General features: G+C 37.5%; 1 protein-coding gene across 3 annotated transcripts in view; it reads right to left on the bottom strand.

Moving 5' to 3' along the window:
• Positions 1-21,962, bottom strand: part of gpc5c (glypican 5c) — a 106,249-nt gene that overhangs the window by 65,135 nt on the left and 19,152 nt on the right. For all 3 annotated transcript variants that reach the window (XM_056744612.1, XM_056744610.1, XM_056744611.1), the window contains 2 exons: positions 13,730-14,448; positions 1,200-1,345 (listed from right to left, as the gene is read on the bottom strand). In XM_056744612.1, coding sequence (XP_056600590.1) covers positions 1,200-1,345; positions 13,730-14,448 — 865 coding nt within the window. The remainder of the gene's footprint in view (positions 1-1,199; positions 1,346-13,729; positions 14,449-21,962) is intronic.

Genomic DNA, 21,962 nt, shown 5'->3' with positions numbered 1-21,962 from the left:
TATGATAGACATTTCAGAAAAATCTTAATTCTCAAACCAAAATAACCAGCTCTGCAATATGACTTAAACAAATTTGAAAAGAATAGTTTTCATTCATTGTAATTGAAAGCCTTCATTGTCACTGTATGTTCCATTTCGAAAATACCAAATATTGTATTGACATTAGGTAGCAACCTTTCAAACCATCCTAAATAATCATTCAAATATTTTTCTTTAATTTTCCAGAATCACACTGTTGAGCTCTGCGACCCAAGTAGATGGAAGTTAAATCAGGACATCAGTCTAATGTAATGCACCAAAAAGTAAACACACTTTATAGCATCTTGTGTTCTGACCTCTCATCTCTTAATAAAAATAAAGCGCTCCAGCTACCCCTCGGGAATAATTTAACATTTTTAATTCATAATCTATACAATCGTTTGTCCTTTATATGGTTCTGACTTGCGGTCAAAGCATTTCTGAGGCTCTTGGTGCAGAGATGATGTCATTGATATACTGATGAGTGTTTGCTATCCTGTCCTCCACAGACTCCGGCTACACCGGAAATAACCTCTAATCCATTTATCTCTCTGTGTTCCTGCGGGCAACAGCATCAGTGCCAGTTATAGCACTATCTGTGCCAATCTACCACTTAGTGATGGTATCTAAAGCGCGATCTTTAGACCTGATCTAAAGTTAACAGTATAGCATGTTTCTCGGGGTCTTTCGAGTTGCTTGTTTAAGAGGTGAGTGTGTCATTTTCACCAAAGCATGTGCATAGACATATGATATTTTTTTGTCTTGTTTTCCCACACAAATATCTAAAGTCTCTTTAATCAAGAAAGTCTACAAGTTTATATTTTCAAACAAATTCAATTAAATTCAAAATTTAAAACAAGACAAAATAGTGTGGGGGGGGCGTGCTATTTATACTGGGGAAACAAGACATAAAAGTGTGAAAAAATATTGTTTTGCAGTGTACTTCAGTTAGTCTCTCGATTCTGTAAATTCTTTGTTTAAGTTTTTATACACAAAATTTAAACTTAAATGTCAACTACCCATATGGTACCCATATCAAGGCTGATATATATAAATATTGCATCCCTACAAATAAATCTTCGCATGATAATCTATACTCAGCACTAGAAAGCAAATGCATAACAAATAAAAACCATGAGTAAAAATGAGACATGGTATCCGAATGAAGGATCCAGTCTAACCTGTGAAGGTGCTTCAACAAGCCAATCTTATCGGCTCCTGGAACGTCCAGCGAGCTGTTAGCAGGTGGAGGTGTGGCTGAAGATGAAGAAAATGTCCTTGCTGTGGTGGAAGACACATTTGAAGAGTGACCACACACCTTATCCACCTGAGAGAGACAATGAAGAAGTTTTTTTCCATTCACATTTTCTTCGAAGCAACACTTTACATTGACAACCAGATTGTTAGAGGGCATGAAGTAAGTGTGTTTGTGTCTGTGAGAAATAAATCTCTTATGTGGTCTGTTACCCTCTCGTTGTTCCATTAAAGTGACAGACGATTTAACACTAAAGAGTGTTGGTTGTGTGTGTGTGTGTATGTCAGGACTAGATTTAATCAATGTCAGAGAGAAACAAAAATTACACATTGTGAAATGTTGGGACCAGCCAACAGTCACTATGAGGAAAAATACCTAAAAACAAATATAAAAATTTATGTAAATAAACCAATAAATGCTTATATTTAGATAACAGAACATTAAGTCAGTATTTAACAAGTCCCAACCATTATAGAAGACAAACCATGATGAATGATTAAACCCTTAATCAGAGACTTCCTTAACATTAAAAAAATACGGTTTTTTTTCTTAAAATGCAAAAGGGTGATGCGAAAAGTAAGTCTTTGGCATGATATACGATATATATATATCCCATAATGTAATCCACATGTATAAAAGAGTTCATCTCATTAGTGGCTATTGCTGTTAGGCAGGATTTCTCTTCTTTTTATATCTACACCCCATTCACCTCTATCTCTTTCACGAACACACACACACACTCTTAATCAATGGCGCTTCATCCCACTAAAAGCTCGGACAGACGTCACCAGTCCATTAGTCAGAGTTAACCCAACTCATCTCGACGCCGAGCCGGACCGATCCCAACCATTAGTCCTGCCCTCTCCTATCACTCACCTTTAATAATGACAATTTTATTTAGCATGAATAAATCCTTATCTCCTACATGATTCGTCTCTGGGAGTTCAGATGTGATGAAGGACAGGAAAGAGACAGAATCGTTACATCACTCTTTACAACCTGAATGAATAAACACGGAGCAATGCCGGCAGAGCCAAGAAAACAGATAACAATACAGTCACCTTGAAAAGCACAAGACGCGGCTCTTTCTGATCGACGTCATAAACTCACATATCCATGTAACATGTTTAGATTGTTTAGAGAGAAAATAGAAAAGCAAAAGAAGACAACATGCTCATAACAGGCTTACTCAAGATAAATATTAAGCATTACTTGCTGCCTTTTTAGTAATTGAAAACCAAAAAGAATCTTCAATGTCATATTTTAAACCACCGAGTTTATTAAAACTATTGGTTTGATAAAAATAGTTTAAGCAATATCTAAGAAGAGTGATTTTAAAAGAAAGCCACGGGACACTTAAACACACACAGAGTCTGCAAGAGTCAGATGTCCGTTTGGACATCACACCAGAAAGGAAGATAACATCTAAAGCATTTGTAAAACGTCAGTACATTTGAGATATTAAATATCCTTAAGACTTCACTGAAACCTTATTACCCACGAACATGTGTTAAAAATCAACTTTAATAAATGTAAAACAAACAGCTTTTCCAAATCGCTATCTTTCGCTTTTCTTGGAGAAGCCTTTGAGCAAGAGGGGAACGAAGCATTATGGGTATCGGCCAAATATGTGGGAGAGCTGGGAAAATATTTGTGTTTTGATTTTGTTGTATTCTCCGTAGTTTATTGATTTACCCTCCATTATAAATATTTTTCCTCCCTCTTTCTGACGAACAGCATGGGAACCAATGTTTTTTTCCTGTAAATAAACGCAGCGGTGGATTTTTTTAAACCAAAAAGACATCGCATAAATAATGGTTATCCCGAAAAGCACTTTATCCTGCAGCAGAATAATTTCCTGCATGCTGGATTGCAGTCATACGGAATTCGGTAAAAATTGGTTTTGCGTGTTTCCTGGGACATCTAACCCACGATCTTGCCATTGTTAGCACCACGCACTGCCAGCCGAGCTACAGGCACTCAGTATATTAAATGCTAAGAGGTTAAAAGAGGTTAAAAGGAATTTCTCCATATCCGGATGCAGCTGGAATCGAATAACTTGTCTGGAATCAAATAACTCTCCATTCCTTAAATTCTAAGTTCAGGTTTTTTTTCCTTTGGAGTCTTGGCTAATTTATAAGTTAATAAAAATTCAATAAACCTCAGGAAGCTCCTTACAAAGACATGATGGACCTACTGAAGCCTACAAAATGTCTTCCAAACTAAGACATCAGAATGACCTCACTGGCCCTTTTTACCCGTCCTCGATTTATTTTTTCTCCCATCAAATCAACTTCCACTAGATTCAACAAAGCGGTCTCCAACATTGCATGAAATGTTAACTTTTGGTTACCCAATAATACAACAAATTACTAAAGGAGTCAAGTTTAGGTCAGTTTGTTCTGTTTTAAGTAAGAGCAGATGCCAGGGACTGAAACAAACACGTCTAGACGCAACGCTAGTGAATAAGAACTCTTATCTGTGACACAAAACAGAACCGATCATTTCGCTGGTCAACTGTTACTCGCTTACCTAGTGTTGAAAGGTTTGAACACAGCAAGTGTGGCCTGCCTGTGTTTGTGTATGTGTGCACCTGTCTGTCCATGTAATATCTGTGAAATCGCAGATGTGTGCGAAACACGCAGAGCGTGATTCTCAAAGGATGACATGTGCAGGAGCTGTGACATATTGTATAGAGCAAGATGTGAAAAGTCCTACATGAGTTACTCTATGAATGTGATCATTACAATTTTCATCATTGTAAATCTTAATAAAAAATTCACAGCAATGTCATGTTTTCTATACATTTCATAATTTCATTTTTGTCACAACTTTTTTGCATTGTGAAAATTGTGAAAAGCAATTAAGAATTGTATTGTATTGTATATGCTCTGGAGCCACTGAGATGTTTATCTCTTTTGTATTACTATGTCACGCTAATCTTCAAACCAAGGTAGTAGTTGTTGGTGGGTGGCACTAGTTTTACAGGTCCATTTTGGGCACCAGTATTTGTGTCCACCCCTAAAGAAACCACACAAACTCTCATAATCTCCTCTTGTTTAAAAGCCATCCTATTAAGAACAGATCTTTCCTATAGTTGTCTTTTCCAGATTTCTATTACCATGTTTGTGTAATTTTCGCACTGAGTGAGTATTGAGTTGCATTGTGTTGTGTACGATTCCACTTTGTTGATGTAAGAATCGACTCCAACTTTCTCAGCGCTCTCTTGCCCCTGCCACAATGCTTTATGGGTCATCTGTTTAGCCTTCAGAAGTACCCACTTTTGCATAGAAATACTCTTGCTCCTACAGCAACTAAACTAATTTCTAAAATGCCTTTTCAAATGTGCATTGTTACAGAGTAGACCAACATATCTTTACACAAAACTTTAATACACAGAAAGTATGCCCATGTTTTATTAAAGTGTATGCCAAACATCAGTGAGGTACTGTGGTAGGAAATAACAAATAGACAGACAAGTGACATCCGGACTGCTCTCGCAACTGTTATAATGCTTAAACAAGAGAGACAGACAGACTCACCTACAGATAGATGGACAGACAAACAGACACAATACAGTAGATAGACACAGAGACAGACAAACAGATAGATACATAGACAGACAGGCAGATGCAGTTAATAGACAGAAAGACAGATGCAGTAGAAGGACAGACACGCAGAGAGATACACAGCCAGATAGACACACACAAACACACACACACACTCAGAGATGCACAGACAGACAGATACAGAGAGAGACACAGGGAAGGAAAGACAGACAGTCAGACAGAGAAAGACAGAAACAGTAGATAGACACAAAGGAAGACAGACAGACAGACAGACATATACTGTAAAAGGACAGATAGACACAGAGACAGATAGACAGACAGTCAGATAGACAGACAGATGCATGGATGGACTGACGGAATGATGGATAGATCTCTTGGTAAATGAGGGAATGGATGTATTGGCAGAATGACTTTTAAAACGCCAGCACTGTTTGAAAAACAGTGCAGTAAGTCAGTAAGTGTTGAATTAAACAGAATGAGGCCGTCGCTGTGCCAGTATGAGAGGAGAGGCCAGTTTCACTGTTTAGTTAGTGGCTTGTTTTTCCATGTAGGTTAGTGTGTGTGTGTGTGTGTGTACTCGAGGTGAGATTTTCTGGCTGCTCGAGTTGGCTTGGTTATTGCCACGCAGATACTTAAACAATCAGCTGATTGATGATCTGTGTGCATGTGATCAGTTCATGAACCCTGCATCTCGGCACTCATTCAGTTGTTCCGTGCAAAACATTAGCACCCTGATTTCTTTTAGCAAACATTGCAGAAACTGATGTAAACCAACCGAAAACATTAAACCCAAATGTTCAAAATAATCAAACAGATTAAGTAATGTAAACTTAATTTTATTTAAAAAAAGATCTAATTACTTTATTTGGTTACTATTTCTATTACAATTACTATTATTTTTATATTTTAACTCCCTGAAACACTTTTTAACTTTTGAGAAAAATATGATGATTATTTTTGATTAACTTGAAGTTTTTACTAAAACTCAAAAAATTGATTAACCCCTTTTTCAATGTAATGTACTTAATTTAAACAAGTTAATTCAACACGATTGGTCAAGAAGGATTTCCCAGCATGCTTTGCGTCAGACTGCATTAGGAGAGTAAATTTTTTTTTTTTTTTATTTACATGTTTTTGGTAAAGTTAAAGACTTATTAGTGTTTAATGTTCACTTCTCTTACATATTTAGAAGAGTTAGACATATTTTTCAGTTTTGTGGTTACCATTGTTTAGAAGAGTGTTGCATGTGCTTAGGCTCTGCGGAGCTACATTTGACCTGTGATGTGTGTTATGTTACCAGTAAGCAGGAACTGTGCAAATGCCAGTTCTGAGATCAGTCTCTCCTTGCACGTTTTGGGTTGCATAAGTTGAAGTGTTTGATATATGCATATTAAGACTAACAAATATGTAAATATTTAAGACAAAAAAAACGAAAGAATTTAGTTTAGTTAAATTAAAAATGCAATTTTGGAGTAGTTATTTAAGTTCTGTCTACTTAATTTCAAAAAAGGATAAATTAAATATTTAAGTCGCACTCGCTAAGATTTGGTAAGAACTTAAACTTAACAGGACTCAAATTTAAAAAGTTCTGCTTACTTAAACCAAGGACCTCTAAAACTCAAAAGACATTAATCTATTGTGAACAACCGCTATCGCAACCGAAACCTTAAATGACCAAGACGGTTGCATAAACTGCTAAGACTTGTCATGCAAGTTAATCACAACAAACAAAAACAAGTTTGTTTTCTTCAAGACTGATCATAACTTCTTCAAGTCAGTTACATAAAAATGTAGATTGTCTAATTGAAATATGAAAAGTAAGACTGATAAGTCCTAAGTAAATTCTAGATTTGCGAATATTTGTTAAGATACAGTCTTAACTTAGTTGCTATGTTTATGCATCTGTCCCCAAATTTGCTTTTTTTCAAGAAATGGAAAAACATTGTGCTATTCAAATGATTAAAAACTGTGTTTACAAAGTTGGCAAGCACTTTTTAATAATTTTCATTGGTTACATATTTGCAGTGACAAACACAACGGGTGACTAATAAGAATGATTCATGGCAAAAAATTAAAATCAGTAAAATTGTAGATAAAAGCCTCAGAAGGACAGCTGCGATGCATACAAGATATGCATTTATATTTATTAACAAAGATTTACCTTGAGGATCTAACCTAAGAACTCTGTATTGCAAGCACAATGCACTACCAAATGAGCTACGGGAACACAATACGATGGGCAGCAAGTGTCAGATGCAAAATATGTGTGTCACTGATCATTTCCCCAAAGATCGGGTTGTAGACTCTGATCGTAGTTCTTGGAAAATGATGAAGCACACTCTGCCCGACCCTCTTGGGTGCTTTATTAAGTGTTACCATGTGTAATAAGGTACTGCCATTTCATTGAATCCATCCAAGTGAATAATCATTACATTATTTTTCAGTTCTAAAGTCAGTCATACAGTGTTGGAGGAAAACCAGGGTGAAAAATGTATGAAAGATTATTTTGGTAAGCTCGCCTCTTAAGAGAACATCACATTATTCTTTAAGCGCAGACACTTCCTAATCCAAGGTGATTTACCGTACATTTCTACCAAAGGATCAAATGAGCAACCTTTGAGGGCACATCTGGCCAATAACCACTAAGCCACAACACCACTGGGAAAGAAGCAGGCTGAAAGAAGCAGAAAGCAGCGGGAGGGTCCGCGTTTTCCATTTGAAGATCGCTGGAAGCGCCGCTTTTTCAACTCGGCAAATTTGATGTGACAGCACTAATGAACAGCTACACAAATTACCTTAGCAACTCCAGGCTAAGCAAACAAACATCGCACACATTCATTAACACACAATGGAGTCTCTGAGCTGTACATCACTTTATATATTTCTCCAACCTTCTCTCACTTTTTTCTCTCTTTTAGCCAAGTCTGTGGCTAACACAGAGCCACGCTCTGCTTCAGAGAGCAGCACAGATTTAAAGCATTGACTCTAAAGCATCTCTCGTTTTAAGTGTTGATCTCCACTAACACATGGAAGCTGAGGATGTGACCCCTGACTGGCTGACTCAGCGGTTGTTATGCTCACTTTCCTTCACCACCTCCTTCAGTCTTTTGTCTGTATCTCTCCTTTTAACTACCTCTTTTTCATTTCTTTTTCCTCCCATTTCCATATCATCTACTTTTATTCCCTTCCCTTTTCATCCCCGGTTTTTTTTTATCTTTTCCTTCCTGCTTTGCGTTCCACAGGAGTCCAAATTGGTTTTGAATGTAAGGATGAGGATAAATGAAGGTTTCTTTATTTTTTTGATAAACTACTTATACAAATAGACATTTTTGCTTATTAACATGGCAATGCAGAACTAGCATTAGTCTGAATTCGTGCTAGCAGAATCTGATATTGCACTGTTCCTATTCTCTCCTTGCACATGTAAACAGTGTAAAGATTCTGTTTATAAGCATATTTTCACTCTGTCTGTAGTTTACCATTATTCAATTACTCACACATGATTTGCAATCTGGCTTCCCAGCACAACGGATGTCTCTGGTCTCTAATGTCACTGTCTTTCTAAAACATCGATGTAAACAACTTTTTGAAGATGCACACAGAAACCAAAATCGCCGACTCTGTTGAAACACCAGGAATAAACATTAAAGCATTAAATGCACTGGAGGAATTTCACAAGACATTTACTGTTTAACTTCTCCATGCAGTTTGTTATATAAGAATCTGAGTCACTAATCAACATCATCTACCCCTTATGCCATTGTGTATATATATATATATATATATACAGTATATACAATGTCAGTATTTTAAATCATTAATTTAAAAATGTTGAATGTAAGCACAGTATTAAAATATATAGAAAAATACATGAGGAATGGCAACTTTTCATATATTTAAATATTTAAGCACTTGCTTCCAATATATTGCATTATATTTTCCAGTATATTCACATATTTGTTTGTTTTGTAAGGGGTGAGATAGATACTAGAGTAAACACTGATTTAGAGAGGTTGATTTTTTTCATCATATCAATTTGTTTTCTGTTCATCCATGTTGTTGGTCAATGGTTTTCCAACAGCTCTTTGCGACACTAATACTACTGAAGTTAAACAAAGACTACCAAAAACAAAATGAATAGCGTTGAATCCAAACAAATACAGCTAAAACCAAACAAATACCACCGAGTCCAAACACTGAAACCAAACAAAACGTTTTAAACACCAACCAACATAACAACGATAAACTGATCAAATGAAACTGATCAAATGAAAAACACTTAACTAAAAAAATCACTGTTCACCATTAAGTTTTTTATTCTTTTTTTGTCAGTGTTTTCCATGTTCATGTTTAGCGTGAGTTATGCATTCACGTTTTCTATCATCCCAAATGAGATCCTGAGTGTTTTTTATCCAGAAAATTGCTTCTCTGATTTATTAAAGAGGCTGTAAGTGATGGAATACCAAGCATAAAATGTCCCTGTTTAATGACATATCTATATAATAGGTGTCTCGAGATAGACATCTATCTCTGCCCGTCCTGGGCTCTGTATACAGAAAAATAACAAGTAACTAGTAAATTGTACTTTGATAAACTACTTTGAAACTGTAACTGGTCCACAAATTCTTTCTTGATGGAATTATCTGTGATTATACCTGAATTTATAATGCTGTTTGTGTAAAGGAATTTATGGTTTCCAAAAATCCGGGTTAACTTTCTCTCCCGGATGTTTAAGTTAACATAGCGCTGGTATGATGCCACATGTTAACAAAGACTGCATTAATCTAAAACCCCATTCGTGCTGTTCAGACCACCAGGGGATCAATGAAGAACTACATAAGCCTAGATCACATCTGATCTGATTGCTAATTCTCCAGAATTCCAGAACCAACACCTTTCTACACTTTTTACTACTACAATATCCAACTGTCCAGGTCCAAATGTAAACAATGAGATGAACGTTTAAATACAAGGGTGCTTAACATATTTCTTTAAATGTTTATAATCAAAACACTTCTAGACACGTCTCATTTCCTCCTATTTATTCATATCAAATGGATCTGACTCGAGTCTATTCTGTGAATGCACTTAAAGACTTCCTGTACCCATCAATTTGTTCACAGTAATGACGGTACCATGAGATGAGACTGCACACTCAGCACTTTAGAAGAAGGGAATGACAGAATAAAGAAAGAGAAGCCATAAAGTGAGGGTCTTTTACATCAGATCAGAGAAAAAAAAAACACTAAGGGTGTGGATGAAAATTAATTTAAACAAAGGACTAAATACAAAAAAAAAGGTGCTTCAAAGGGTTATTCAATGCCCTAGAAGAACATTTAAAGAACCGTTAACATCTGAAGAACCTTTCTGTTTCACAAAAGGTTCTTTGTGGCATAAAAAGATTGTTCAGATTGTATATTATGAATCAGGTAAATGACTTAGTTGGCTCTTCTTCTGGTCTATGCAAGTCTCGTTTTATCCCAAGGGACTTGTTTCATTATCTAAAAGCACAACGTACTATTAAAATTCCTTTGTAAGACTGTAATTAGAGCCCTCAGTTAAACCCTAGGAAATAAAGTAGAGCAGCACATTAACTGTTGACTTTACTCTTAACGACAGATGAAGATTTATTACATTTTTCTCATTTCTGTTTGACGCGCGCTCAGAGCAGCCACCTCGAGGCACGTCTCGGGTCAGAGACTGTCCATTATCCATATAGACAGTGAGACATACAGTGAACTATAACCTCCGGGCTAAACGTCTACACTCTCATTCCATCACCAGCTGGGAAATACCAGTGCGGTGTCGTTCCTATCATCCCGTCCAGCAAACTTTAATGGACCTTAACACTGTTGAAATATACAACACTCAGAGAAAGTGCTCCAAAAACCACTGAAAGAGGCGAAATAAGGAATTTAAAGAGAAAGCTACAAAAAGAATGAAATGTTGTGAGACGGACAGTACATGTCACGTGTAGTATAATATTGAAATTGTCCTTCCGAAACCTCGGATGTGCAAATTAATTGATTTTCAGGAAGAAAAAAAATTGTTGACATTTTTATATGATTAAAAACTGTTTTGTCAAAGTTGACAAGCACTTTTTAATACTCTTCATTGGTTAGATATTTGCAAAACCCAATGAAAAACATAAAGGGTGATGATAATAGTAATTATTTATGGCAAAAAATGAACAAAAGAAATATGAAGATACAAGAGACAGCGGCGATATATGGCAGGTTAGGGTTATCATTTTTAGTAAAACGTTTCATGGGCCAACTTGTCTATCTAGAAAAATTAACCAATCTTTTAAATGTTTTATCTATTACAAGTTAGCAAACATTTACCCGACCATATAAAAAGCTCTGAAAAACAATCACTGTATGTATATGTGTGTGTAAATACATAATGTATACTGATGAAAACACAACTTTGCAATTGTCATCATGTTTACAATGCACAGTCTCAACCAGATTATGATTAATAAGATGATAACAAGTAGGTCATGTAAACGAGTAAAACGGTTTTCTTTAATCGGGAAAAGCTTATAAACGGCTCAGGCAAAACATGCTCGGCAGAAGTAGTTTTTTGCCCATTAGTCCGAGTTTGTGCTGCATGCAAACACCTTTACCAGTTTTCTCTCAGTTTTGTTTTTGTGTGCATGTCTGACAGCGCAATAGCAAAAGTCCCAAACGGAATTAATAGTAAAAAACGCATAAAAGTCCGCCCTAGAGTCATGCAGTTGATGTAGAACCGTCCAAATGAAGAACTATTGTTGCATATGCAGGTTCTGTGTTAACACAGTTTTCTGCGTAGCCAGTATGTATATGCATGTAAACACGTGAAAACAGGTTTCTTGTATAAGCTGATTTTTGATAGATATACGTTTATTTTGTGCATGTCTCAATTAGTGCTTCCAGAACAATTTTTGTCTTGAAGAATAAGATTTGGGGTATTTAAACCTTGGCAAAACATTAAATTACAACGGAAAAACAAAAAAAACGCAGGTGTGAATAAACTCATCATGTTTACTTGTCAGTGTAAGTTAGTTCAGATTTTCCCATCCTTTACCAATTTTGTACAAATGTCTACTTAAACAAAATATTTTTAATTTGTCAGATATTTTCAAATCTCATCCGATCCCATCTCATCATCGGGTTTTGCATCCAGAATAAACGTTTGTGTTTACATAATATGTCTGTGTACTTATATAAATTTGGTATATGTGACCCTGGACGTCAAAACCAATCTTATGGGTTTGAAGTTGTGAATTTAGAAGCACTGTAGCAGGTCATCCACTCACAAAAATAAAGTTTTGATATATTTACGGTAGGAAATTTACTAAATATCTTCATGGAACATGATCCTTACTTAATATCCAAATGATTCCTGGCATAAAAGAAAAATGAATAAGTTTGACCCCTACAATATATTTTTGGCTTTTACTAAAAACGTTCCCATGCTACTTAAGATTGGTTTCGTGATCCAGGGTCACATATGAAAAACACATACACGTTTATATCTATTTGGGCAATATTTATTTATATTTATGTACATTAAAACCTATAAATGTTTAGTGATTTGTATATTTTATATTTTTCTTATTTATATATGTATTTGTATACGTTTATAATGAAAAATGAATATGCAAAGTACAAAGACATACTGTATATTATGTAAACACAAAATGTTTATCTGGATGCGCTTAATCGTTTGACAGCCCTAGAAAAAAATGGACCAAAACATGAACCCTTCATGCCTCCTTTTTTTACATAAAAAAGCTTATCCACACTATGCTTTATGTCGACAGTCAAGACTCTTCAAAACCGAATATGGTAACAAGAGAACAATGAGCGAAGGCAGTGCTTTTTAATTATATAACCAGCAGTGACAGGTCTGAATGTAAGAAGAATTCCTAACAACGTAAAGAATGCAGGGTTGCATGCAACACAGACACACATACACGTCATTATCTGAGTTCAGCTGCTATCACAGCCCAGCATCAACTAAACCCACCGGTACATGTGCATGACACCCGATCTTCAAGGATTTAAACCACACACTAGAAGCAAAGAGATGTAAAAAGACACCCCCTCCTCTTTAAAACAGGCCTCCTCCTTACAGTCACACTGTACTGCTCAATGGAAGTCTTTCACACATGCATAAGGGCAGCCAGCGTTGTCAGCACCTACAGAGTCTCGACAGACCCCTATAACCTGATCTCTTACACACACACTCTCCATACACACGCACAGCATGCCATCTCGGGCAGCACATGATGGTAGGGCATGCCAACCGCAGTCCGTTAGGGAAAGTATCCCAGTGAAAACCAACCCACTGCTATAATTCCTTTAATAAGACACACACATTTACAGAGCCTACTGTTTATGATCTTTGGAGGGAGATTAAGAATTGGAAAGAGACAGAAAACAATATTTAAACAGAACCAAATATAGCATTATTAGGAGCAAAATAACTAACAGAAGTTAACGCAAGGTGGGGATTGTGGGTAACGGAGTCTAATCTAAGGAAGATGGTTGGTTTCCATGTGTCTTTAAGCATTTTCACAATGTAAATAAAACACTGGAGATTTAGAGGTGGAGGAGAGAAGTAAAATAATAATTTACAGGGTTTTTTTAGCCCGGCTGAGCCAGAACACATTTACCAAAGACCTCTGTTCTCTTCTAGACAAATAAAAAATCTGGATATTGAGACAAAAAGAAAGTTATTTTTAATCAAGACAGCTCAAACATTCATTTTGGTCTGGGACTCGCCTTGAAGGTCCAGTGTGTTAAATTTAGCAGCATCTAGTGGTAAAGTTGCGAATTGCAACCAATGGCTCACTAACTTCAATCTAACAACAACGTGTAATATTACCATTGACACCCACCGTAGCAGTTATTATCGGCCCATGTATCTGAGCGTACAGTATGGCTTCTTCAACGTGACCTCTGATCCCCAGCAGCGCGAGCTCCAGGTTGTGCTCTCCGGCGACCATGCGTGCAAGATCCTGCAAGATGTTTACATACTGTCTCCAAGGCGCGTGGATCTCGGAGAGGCTTGCCAGGCACCCTCGCATTACATTAAGGCATAAGCCACTGCACGCCCGAATCAGGGTGAGGCCATGGCAATGAGAACAATACTGCATGCGCACCAGTGCACGCACGCACTCCTTGGACAACTCTGCAGGGTCTGTCACGTTCATAACCTCGGACCCCACTGCGAGCGCTATGCTGAGCGCCCGACCTGCCTGAAGTGCACTCACTAGCTCTGCTGTCATCGTCTGGGGGTGGGGCCCGAAAGGGTTAACGTCCTGCCGAGTCATACGGAGACAGTCGCCAAGTTGACTGTCACCGGAAGCGCCGGTGCCAATGCTCTCCGCCATGCCGGGGTTGACAATATGTGCGTGGACCAAGGGGAAAAGACTGTCGAAGAAACAGTGGACGGCAGTTTCCACGGAGACGTTGCCGGTGCCCTGGAGGTAGCGAGACAGGTCGGTGTAGAGGCACAGAATGTGAGGGGATATGGAGGGCAGGAGTGACGTGTACGTGGTCTCGAACAGAGAGAACAGGTGACTCTGCGAGAAGGACAACAGAGACTGGAACGTATCTGAAAAAGAGAGAGTTAGGAATGAGATAGAAAAAGTAAAAGAGTCTGCAAAAAAATGTAAACCATTGCACTAACAAGACTTTGAGGCTATCTGTGGTTAAAATCTAAAATTACAAATGACATGCAGATTTAATTCTGTTTGCCTCACTGTTTGGATGAACACCAGTTGTCATGTGCCACGCAACCAAACACGACTTGATTCTTGACTGAGAAAAGTATTGGAGTAAATGTAATTAGTTACTGTACTTAAGTATCTTTTTGGCTACTTTGTATTTGTTATAATATAAAATTTGTTACTTATAATAGACGTAGGTTAGAGTGTCAAGGTGTGCAGTTTGATGCGATCGCTCTCTTCACGAATCAACTGTTTCTTGATTTTCACTGACACGTCTCTTAAGTGTTGAAGACTATTGAAGCTTTGAGCCTACATTCAGTATGAGTAAATTACTCAAGTACTGTTAAAATCTGATACTCTAATACTTTTACCGTAGCCGTTTTGAAATTGGTTACTTTTTTCTAGTCATTTTCACTGCAAGGTATCTGTACTTTTACTTAAGTACGGTTTTCAGGTATTCTTTACACCTCTGCACAGGAGTCAATAAAGTACTTCTAAAATACTTTTAAAATGTTTTTTTCGGACCTTGACATAATCATTCTAAATAAAACTTTCTTTAGAGCTCCACAGAATGTGTTTGGAACAACATGAGGGTGAGCAAATCATTATCAAACATTTTGGGTAAACTAGTCCTTTAACATCAATCTCAAGAATGTTTTATCTGAAAATGCAAGAATTACAGTCAGAACAGATAAAAAGAGAAAACAAACACAAAAACCCTTTTTGACTGAACGCTGGGTTGAAAATAACCCTGCATTTTTTCATTTAGTTCATATGAGTCCTGTGTTTGGTTTACTGTATATACTGCATGCACACACACAAGCACGCAGCTATGCGCACACACACCTTTTATTATACTAGAGGTTATTTCACAGATCTCCATTGATTTTTTTCAGACTGATGATATTTTCTATCCCCTACCCTTAAACAAATTCAATTTAAATTGTGATTTGATTCACTTGAGCCCTTTTCATTTTGTGAAGACCAGTAAAATGAACATACAAGTTAGTTGTCGCATGTTGGTGAGAACATTTGGCTGTCATAAATGTTGCTGAACTTACACACACTGAACACACTCGTGCCAAGACTGGTGTTGGGTCAATGGTTTGTTAGTGGAGTTTCAGCCTGTCCATTCAGCTGTACTGAACTTAAGCACGACCACACATACACCAAGGTACCCAGGGTGCCACTCTCTCTAAGGCCACTGATGTCAGACTAAAGGCATGTTAGATGAGAGAGGAACAGCAGCAACTGGACCGAAATGAGACCAGGCAACGCACACACCGAAGCAGATCTCTCAATTTCACTCCATAAGCTGTAGAGGCTTCCATCAGTGCTGTCACAATAGTCCAGGAAAACAACAGAACCCCCAGTCACAACAGCTGTGGCACACACACAACTTATACACACACTATCCAAACCAGTCTCCATTGGGGACTGCACACACAGGACAAGCACTTCCATTGTGAATGAACTCTTTCGGTTGCTGATCTCTGTACATGAGCATCAAACAAAGCTCAAGAGTAAAACATCTCCAGCACATAGTTAACATTAAATCTTTCCTTTGGGTCTCATTGACATTTTAATTGAGCAGATCTGGCAACAAGCCTGGAGTGAGCTCCGATTTTTTTCATACTACAAATTGACTAAATTGACTTGTTTAGAGCAAAGACTTTTTACACAGGGCCATAATAACATAAAAAAATCTGACCTAAAACTGATGGTACAAAAGGATGCTGTGAATGGTTGCAAAGATGTTCTGAGTGGCTGCCAAGTCAAAATAGTCCACTTCTAAATCTGTATGACCTCCATGATTCTGAAAATATGACTCAGACCTACCTCAGACTTCTACCTTTTGCCTCATTTACCACGCAAAAGGTGAAAAAAAACAGTTTTATCACCTAAAAGTAAAAACCACTTCTACACCAACTATGTTCTATAAGGCCAGCTCAAACTTAAAATGATAACTATGATAGATTACAGTACAAGACAAATCGAATAAAATCTAATGAAGATATAGACAACTTCATTATTTAACATTAGCATTCACAGACTTAAACACTTTAAATCTGCAAAGCTGCAGTACACAAGCTTAGAGCAAATAATGTGTAAGCCATTTAAAGGTGCTTTGTCATATTTTGGAGGATCTATTGACAGAAATGCAGCATTATTTACATAACTGTGTCTTTAGAGGTGCATAAAGACCTTACAATGAAGCGTCATGTTTTTATTACCTTAGAATTTCTATTTACATACACTGCGGGTCTCCTTGCACGGAATTCCCCATATTGTTTCTACAATATCCCTAAATAGACAAACTGCTAAGAGTTTCGTAAAGACATTATCTCCTGTGCAGCCTCCATTGCGCTCCGAAAGGGGTGGAGTGAGCCGTTGGTTGCAATTCGCAACCTCACCACTAGATGCCTCTATTTTACATACACTGGATCCAAAAGGGTTTTGATGAACTCTCAACGTTTTATCTACAGCTTGAAAAAAGTAATAAAGGGCTCTTTAACTGATGCTCTTGAAAAAAAAAAAGTTAAACAGATATACAAAAGATTTAAAGTAACATGATATGATAGTGCCACAAAGATTTGACAAACATTTTAGATTTGAATAATGGTGCAGTTTAACCAAATGGTGGCCAAGAAAGACCAAGAAAAAACAAAGTGAATGGAAAATGTGAAATAAACAGAGAAAATAGCGTGGCAGAAAAGAGAGCGAGAAATGGAAAGGTCAGTTTGCCATGTGCCGCAGTTTGCATACAAACCGTGAATGCACTTGCATGTAAGTGGCCATATAGGCGAGATGCTTTGGAACGAGAGCAGCAAACCACAAACAGAATGTGGCAGTGTAAGGTTACCACATTTCAGAGGGCAGCCTCATGCCACGAACGCTCTGTAAAATCGCCAGAAGCAGCAGAGAGACAGACAAACAGACGGCGAACGAGGACAGAGAGAAAAAAAACAGAAGACAGAAGAACTTTTAGAGAGACGTGAGGTATCGAGTGATGTGAATACATTCGGCCCTCTAGATCTTGTTCTTTTATTCGATTGAACTTCAAAATTGTCCATGGAAACAAAGACTTATTCAGGGATGGTCCACGTGGCACTTCAGTCACCATGAAAACTGGGGGGTTACATTTTAAAAAAGGAATTCCCAGGGGAAACCCCACCAAAAGGCTCAGACAAGTCCAGAAACAAACAGCTGGGAAAAAAGCCATTGGAGACCATTTGTTGCTCCATTAGTGTTCTACCATCAGACCAAGAGTAACAGACATTGTTCAGTTGATTTGTCAGGTCTATTTCTGGTATTCTCACAATTGCAAAGCTAAAAAATGTTCTGTACATAGTGTATTCCATGATCCAATGCACTTCAATAGACTTTCCATTACCAGCGCCCAATATCAAACTTGACTCAAGTTTTTTTAATAGACGTTAATAAAAAATGCGGTAATGTTGAGTGGTAAAATTTAAACTGTTTCCTGTTTCACGCTTTTTGTTTTAAACAGTAGAGTATAAAGTATATAATGTGCAATGTGCAGAAATCAATATCGTTTGTATTCTGTTGCAAACGTTGCCTCTGATTTCAAATGAGCTCAGCAAAGAGAAATAAAGGTTTATGATGGGAGGATTAATCCCCATCGCTCCGCTTCAGAAAAAAAGCACCGCTCTGTAAGTTACTGGTTTGCAAACTGTGCAACTGCAGCATCGCAGCGAGCCAAAATGTGGGCCAGATTTACAGCCATGTAAGTTGAAGTTCTACAGCCTCTTAAGATGGCCTGCAAAAGGGTTTTAGGGATGACTTATCCACTTAATGACCAAAACTCATTTCCTAGATGCATGGCCTGCTGGCAAAGGGATTCGATCACACAAAATATAATGAACAAATGAGAGCAAAATAATGAGATGTAAAAGTTTATCATAAACTTTTGAGAGAAAGACAGTTCATCCAAAAAATAAAATTCTGTCATCATTTACTCACCCTCTTGTCATTTCACACCTATATGACATTCTAACTCCTGCAGAACACAAAGGAGATATTTCGATGAATGTTGGTACCCAAACAACATCGGTAGCTATTAACTTCTACTGTAAAGACACAAAACCAGTGCAAGTAAATAGCTACTGCCATTGTTTGGGTATATTTTCAGTGTTCAGCAGAAGAAAGTCATTCAGGTTTGAAACAGGGGTGCCTCACACGTCCTGAAAAGTCAAGCTGCCGGCCCTTTGATCCTCCCCTGGTGGCTGGGCTGCAGTCCAGGCCATGAACCCCGCCCTCTCCATGTAAATAAATGGGACAGGAGCCACACTATAAATCCAATTACACTTCCAATATTTTTTTCCAAAGATGTTTTCTGGTATTTTAGTCTGTTTTATCATATTGATGTATGCCCAAGTGTTAGTTACTTGATTTAGTTTGATTTTAGGTAGTTATAAGATGTTATATAAACAGGGGTAACATGATTTCTTCGTTTTACGATCAAGTCATCAGGGAATATGGGAAGGATCCTGATACCGTGCCGCATTTTGTGCTCGCCACTTTGCGGAGTCCTTCCTTCTGCAGATGCCCAGGCTCCAGACTGACGTTTTTTGCGTATCATGCCCATCATCCGACGTTTTACGATCAATTCATTACAATGGAAGGAAGCGGCATCATGCTGTCCATCTTTGATACAGTCTTTGGTTTTACATGATAAGTGGGTGAGAAAATGATAACATAGTTTTGTTCATTTGGGGGTGAACTGTCCCTTTAAGTAGATTAAGGAATATTGGTCCTTATTCAGGAAACACAAGCACAATTTTTTTTGTGTAAATTGTTCGTAAAGTCGTTTTGACGTAAATTTTTGGATTCATGAAAATGTTCGTATTTTCAAAACGTTAGTTGGTACGAAAGAAATGTACACCTGCTCCATACCACAAGTAAATAGTGCTTAAAAACGCAAGTAACGTTCTTTATTCTTTTAGACAAACTGATGACACTGCATTTTGAGGCACTATTTATCATAATGATATTTCATGAGTTCTTTTGTCCTGTCTTTTATCATTTTTTACTTTTTAACTTTGGGTAAAACGCAGAGCTCGTCACTGTCCTTTTTTACACAACCGTCCAGTCACAGTGGAGAAGAGGCGGGACAAACATACATTGACCTGCCATCATACACAACAATGGATGAATTAATCTTAAAGGTTACTGCATCAAATTAAGTAATATTCTTCAAAATAAGATAAATGTGACTAGTAGGCTTACTGTTTCAGACATTCAAAATCGTAGCAACCAATGCTAAAAACACTTTGGTGGACACAGTTTAATTGATTAAATAATTGGTAAGCAAATGGCCTATCATGCATTTATGCAATATAATGTACCCAAACCAGAGAATGAAGTCCAGATGATTCCAGAATTCATAGATACGTAATTTGCATAGCTGTAGGCGGAGATTATGCTAATTGTGAATGACCGTGCATGGGAGCCCTGTTTACGAATGATTGGAATTCATTAACATACACACATTATACTATGAAATCTGACGTTTATGAAGTATTCGTGAATCCGGAGGAAAGCTCTCGGCAAGGTTTGTTTAAAGCACAAATTACTCTGAATTTACTGATTTACAAATGTTTCATTGATAAGGCCCATTGTGTGTAAAGTTAAATCCAACATTACCTCATCTGTGTTACGCTGTCATGGCAGCCAATATTAGATATTAATCTGTCTCCACACTGTATGATTTTACTTGTCTTTAATGCCAGACTGTACGACAGTGTCTTTTTGTAAACTGACACATGCAAGAAAACCCATCCAGTAGAGTGAGTAGCCAAGTGGTCTTGGTGAACATGTCACACTACCAATGAAAAACTTTGGCCAAGGATCATAGACTTCTTTTAGGATTCTCAAAATTTGTCCCAGACAGCAAAATCATGGCCAAAATAGTACAGTGTGAATCACAAGTGTAGAAAGGTTATTTTTTTGTGAGTTTTAAAACATTGAGATATGGTGTGCTTTCAATTATGTTTTCTATACAAAATCTTGGAAACGGGGTCATAAGTACCATGTCCTTTAGTAACAAACCTAGTGATGAACTAATGACAAAAGACTTCAGAATTATGGAATAACTACTACATTAAAAGGGGGTAAAAAATATAGTTGCTGCCTAGCTGGTTATGGTGTACACAAGTTATAACAATACATTATGTCAACTAAAGCCTAAAAACGACAGTATATAGAGAATTAAGAAATTATTACAGGTAAATGAAGGTATATGAGGGACACAAATTAAAAATGACTCCAACGATCCACAACACACACAGCGGTGTATGTTTCTCCAACAAACTGAACCAAGTTCGCCTTTTCAACTGCATTCGATTTTATATCAAATCTACTGCAAATTAATATTTGGTCACGCCAAGAGACAGGACCCTACCCACAAGGACACACAGCATTCCTCAGCCACTACGGTCATCATTCAGCGTTCAGGGGGCATGCTGGTCCGAGACACGAGGGTCCATCGTCTGACGATCATCTTCCACCCCAGAAAGCCCCGTAATCCAGCCAAGGGCTCATGTTTCATGCGGGTTAGACGCAGATCTGAGTTCATCACCTCTACAGCGAGCTCTAAAATCCGACTTTAATTAGAGACAATGCATACACCCCTGTCCTCTGAGCAGCACAGCTGTGATAAGAGAACATATAGCACATTACGAAAACTAATAAATGAGAACCTCAAGAACGGCAAACTATGAGACGATAAAACTGTCAAAGGAAAAGTTCACCTCAAAATCAAAATAATGTTCATTTTTACTCACCCACGTGATTTTCATGTTTTAAGACCTCACGGTGTCTTCGAAGCACAAATAAAGATATTTTAGGGACATCCGAGAGATTTCCACGCTTCATAGACATCATGGTTATAGCTGTTGTCAATGTCCAGTATATAAAATATATTTATTTGTGTTCCGTGAGGTCATAAAACACGTTGAATGCCCTGTGGGTGAGTAAACAATAAAACATTTTGAGGTGAACTTTTCCTTTAACAAGATAAATAATGTCTCTTTGCTATGATTGAGGAATGGAGGTTGGAATAGTAAATGAATGTGGTGGTATAAATGTAATCATATATGTACAAAAGAAGGCCCATAGTGGATAGCGGCAATGCTCCAACAACTTTATACATAGTTCAAAATGTACATAGAAGTGGCTGCCTTAGATCTGAAGTCTCTAAGATAGACAACTCCCGAAATGCCTTGAGTATGTGGTTGTGTGAAAAGGGAGCACTCAGTAAAGGATAAAGTGATTAGCTTGTCTGGTTTAAGATGAGTGACATCTTTTACCCAAGGCGGATAGATCCCTTCACGATAATCATCGGCATTCAGCTCTGGATTGAGTAGGAGTCTCTGCT

Source organism: Triplophysa dalaica, chromosome 3 (assembly GCF_015846415.1).
Source record: "Triplophysa dalaica isolate WHDGS20190420 chromosome 3, ASM1584641v1, whole genome shotgun sequence".
Taxonomy (NCBI): Eukaryota; Metazoa; Chordata; class Actinopteri; order Cypriniformes; family Nemacheilidae; genus Triplophysa; species Triplophysa dalaica.
This window is presented reverse-complemented; position numbering and strand designations above follow the sequence as displayed.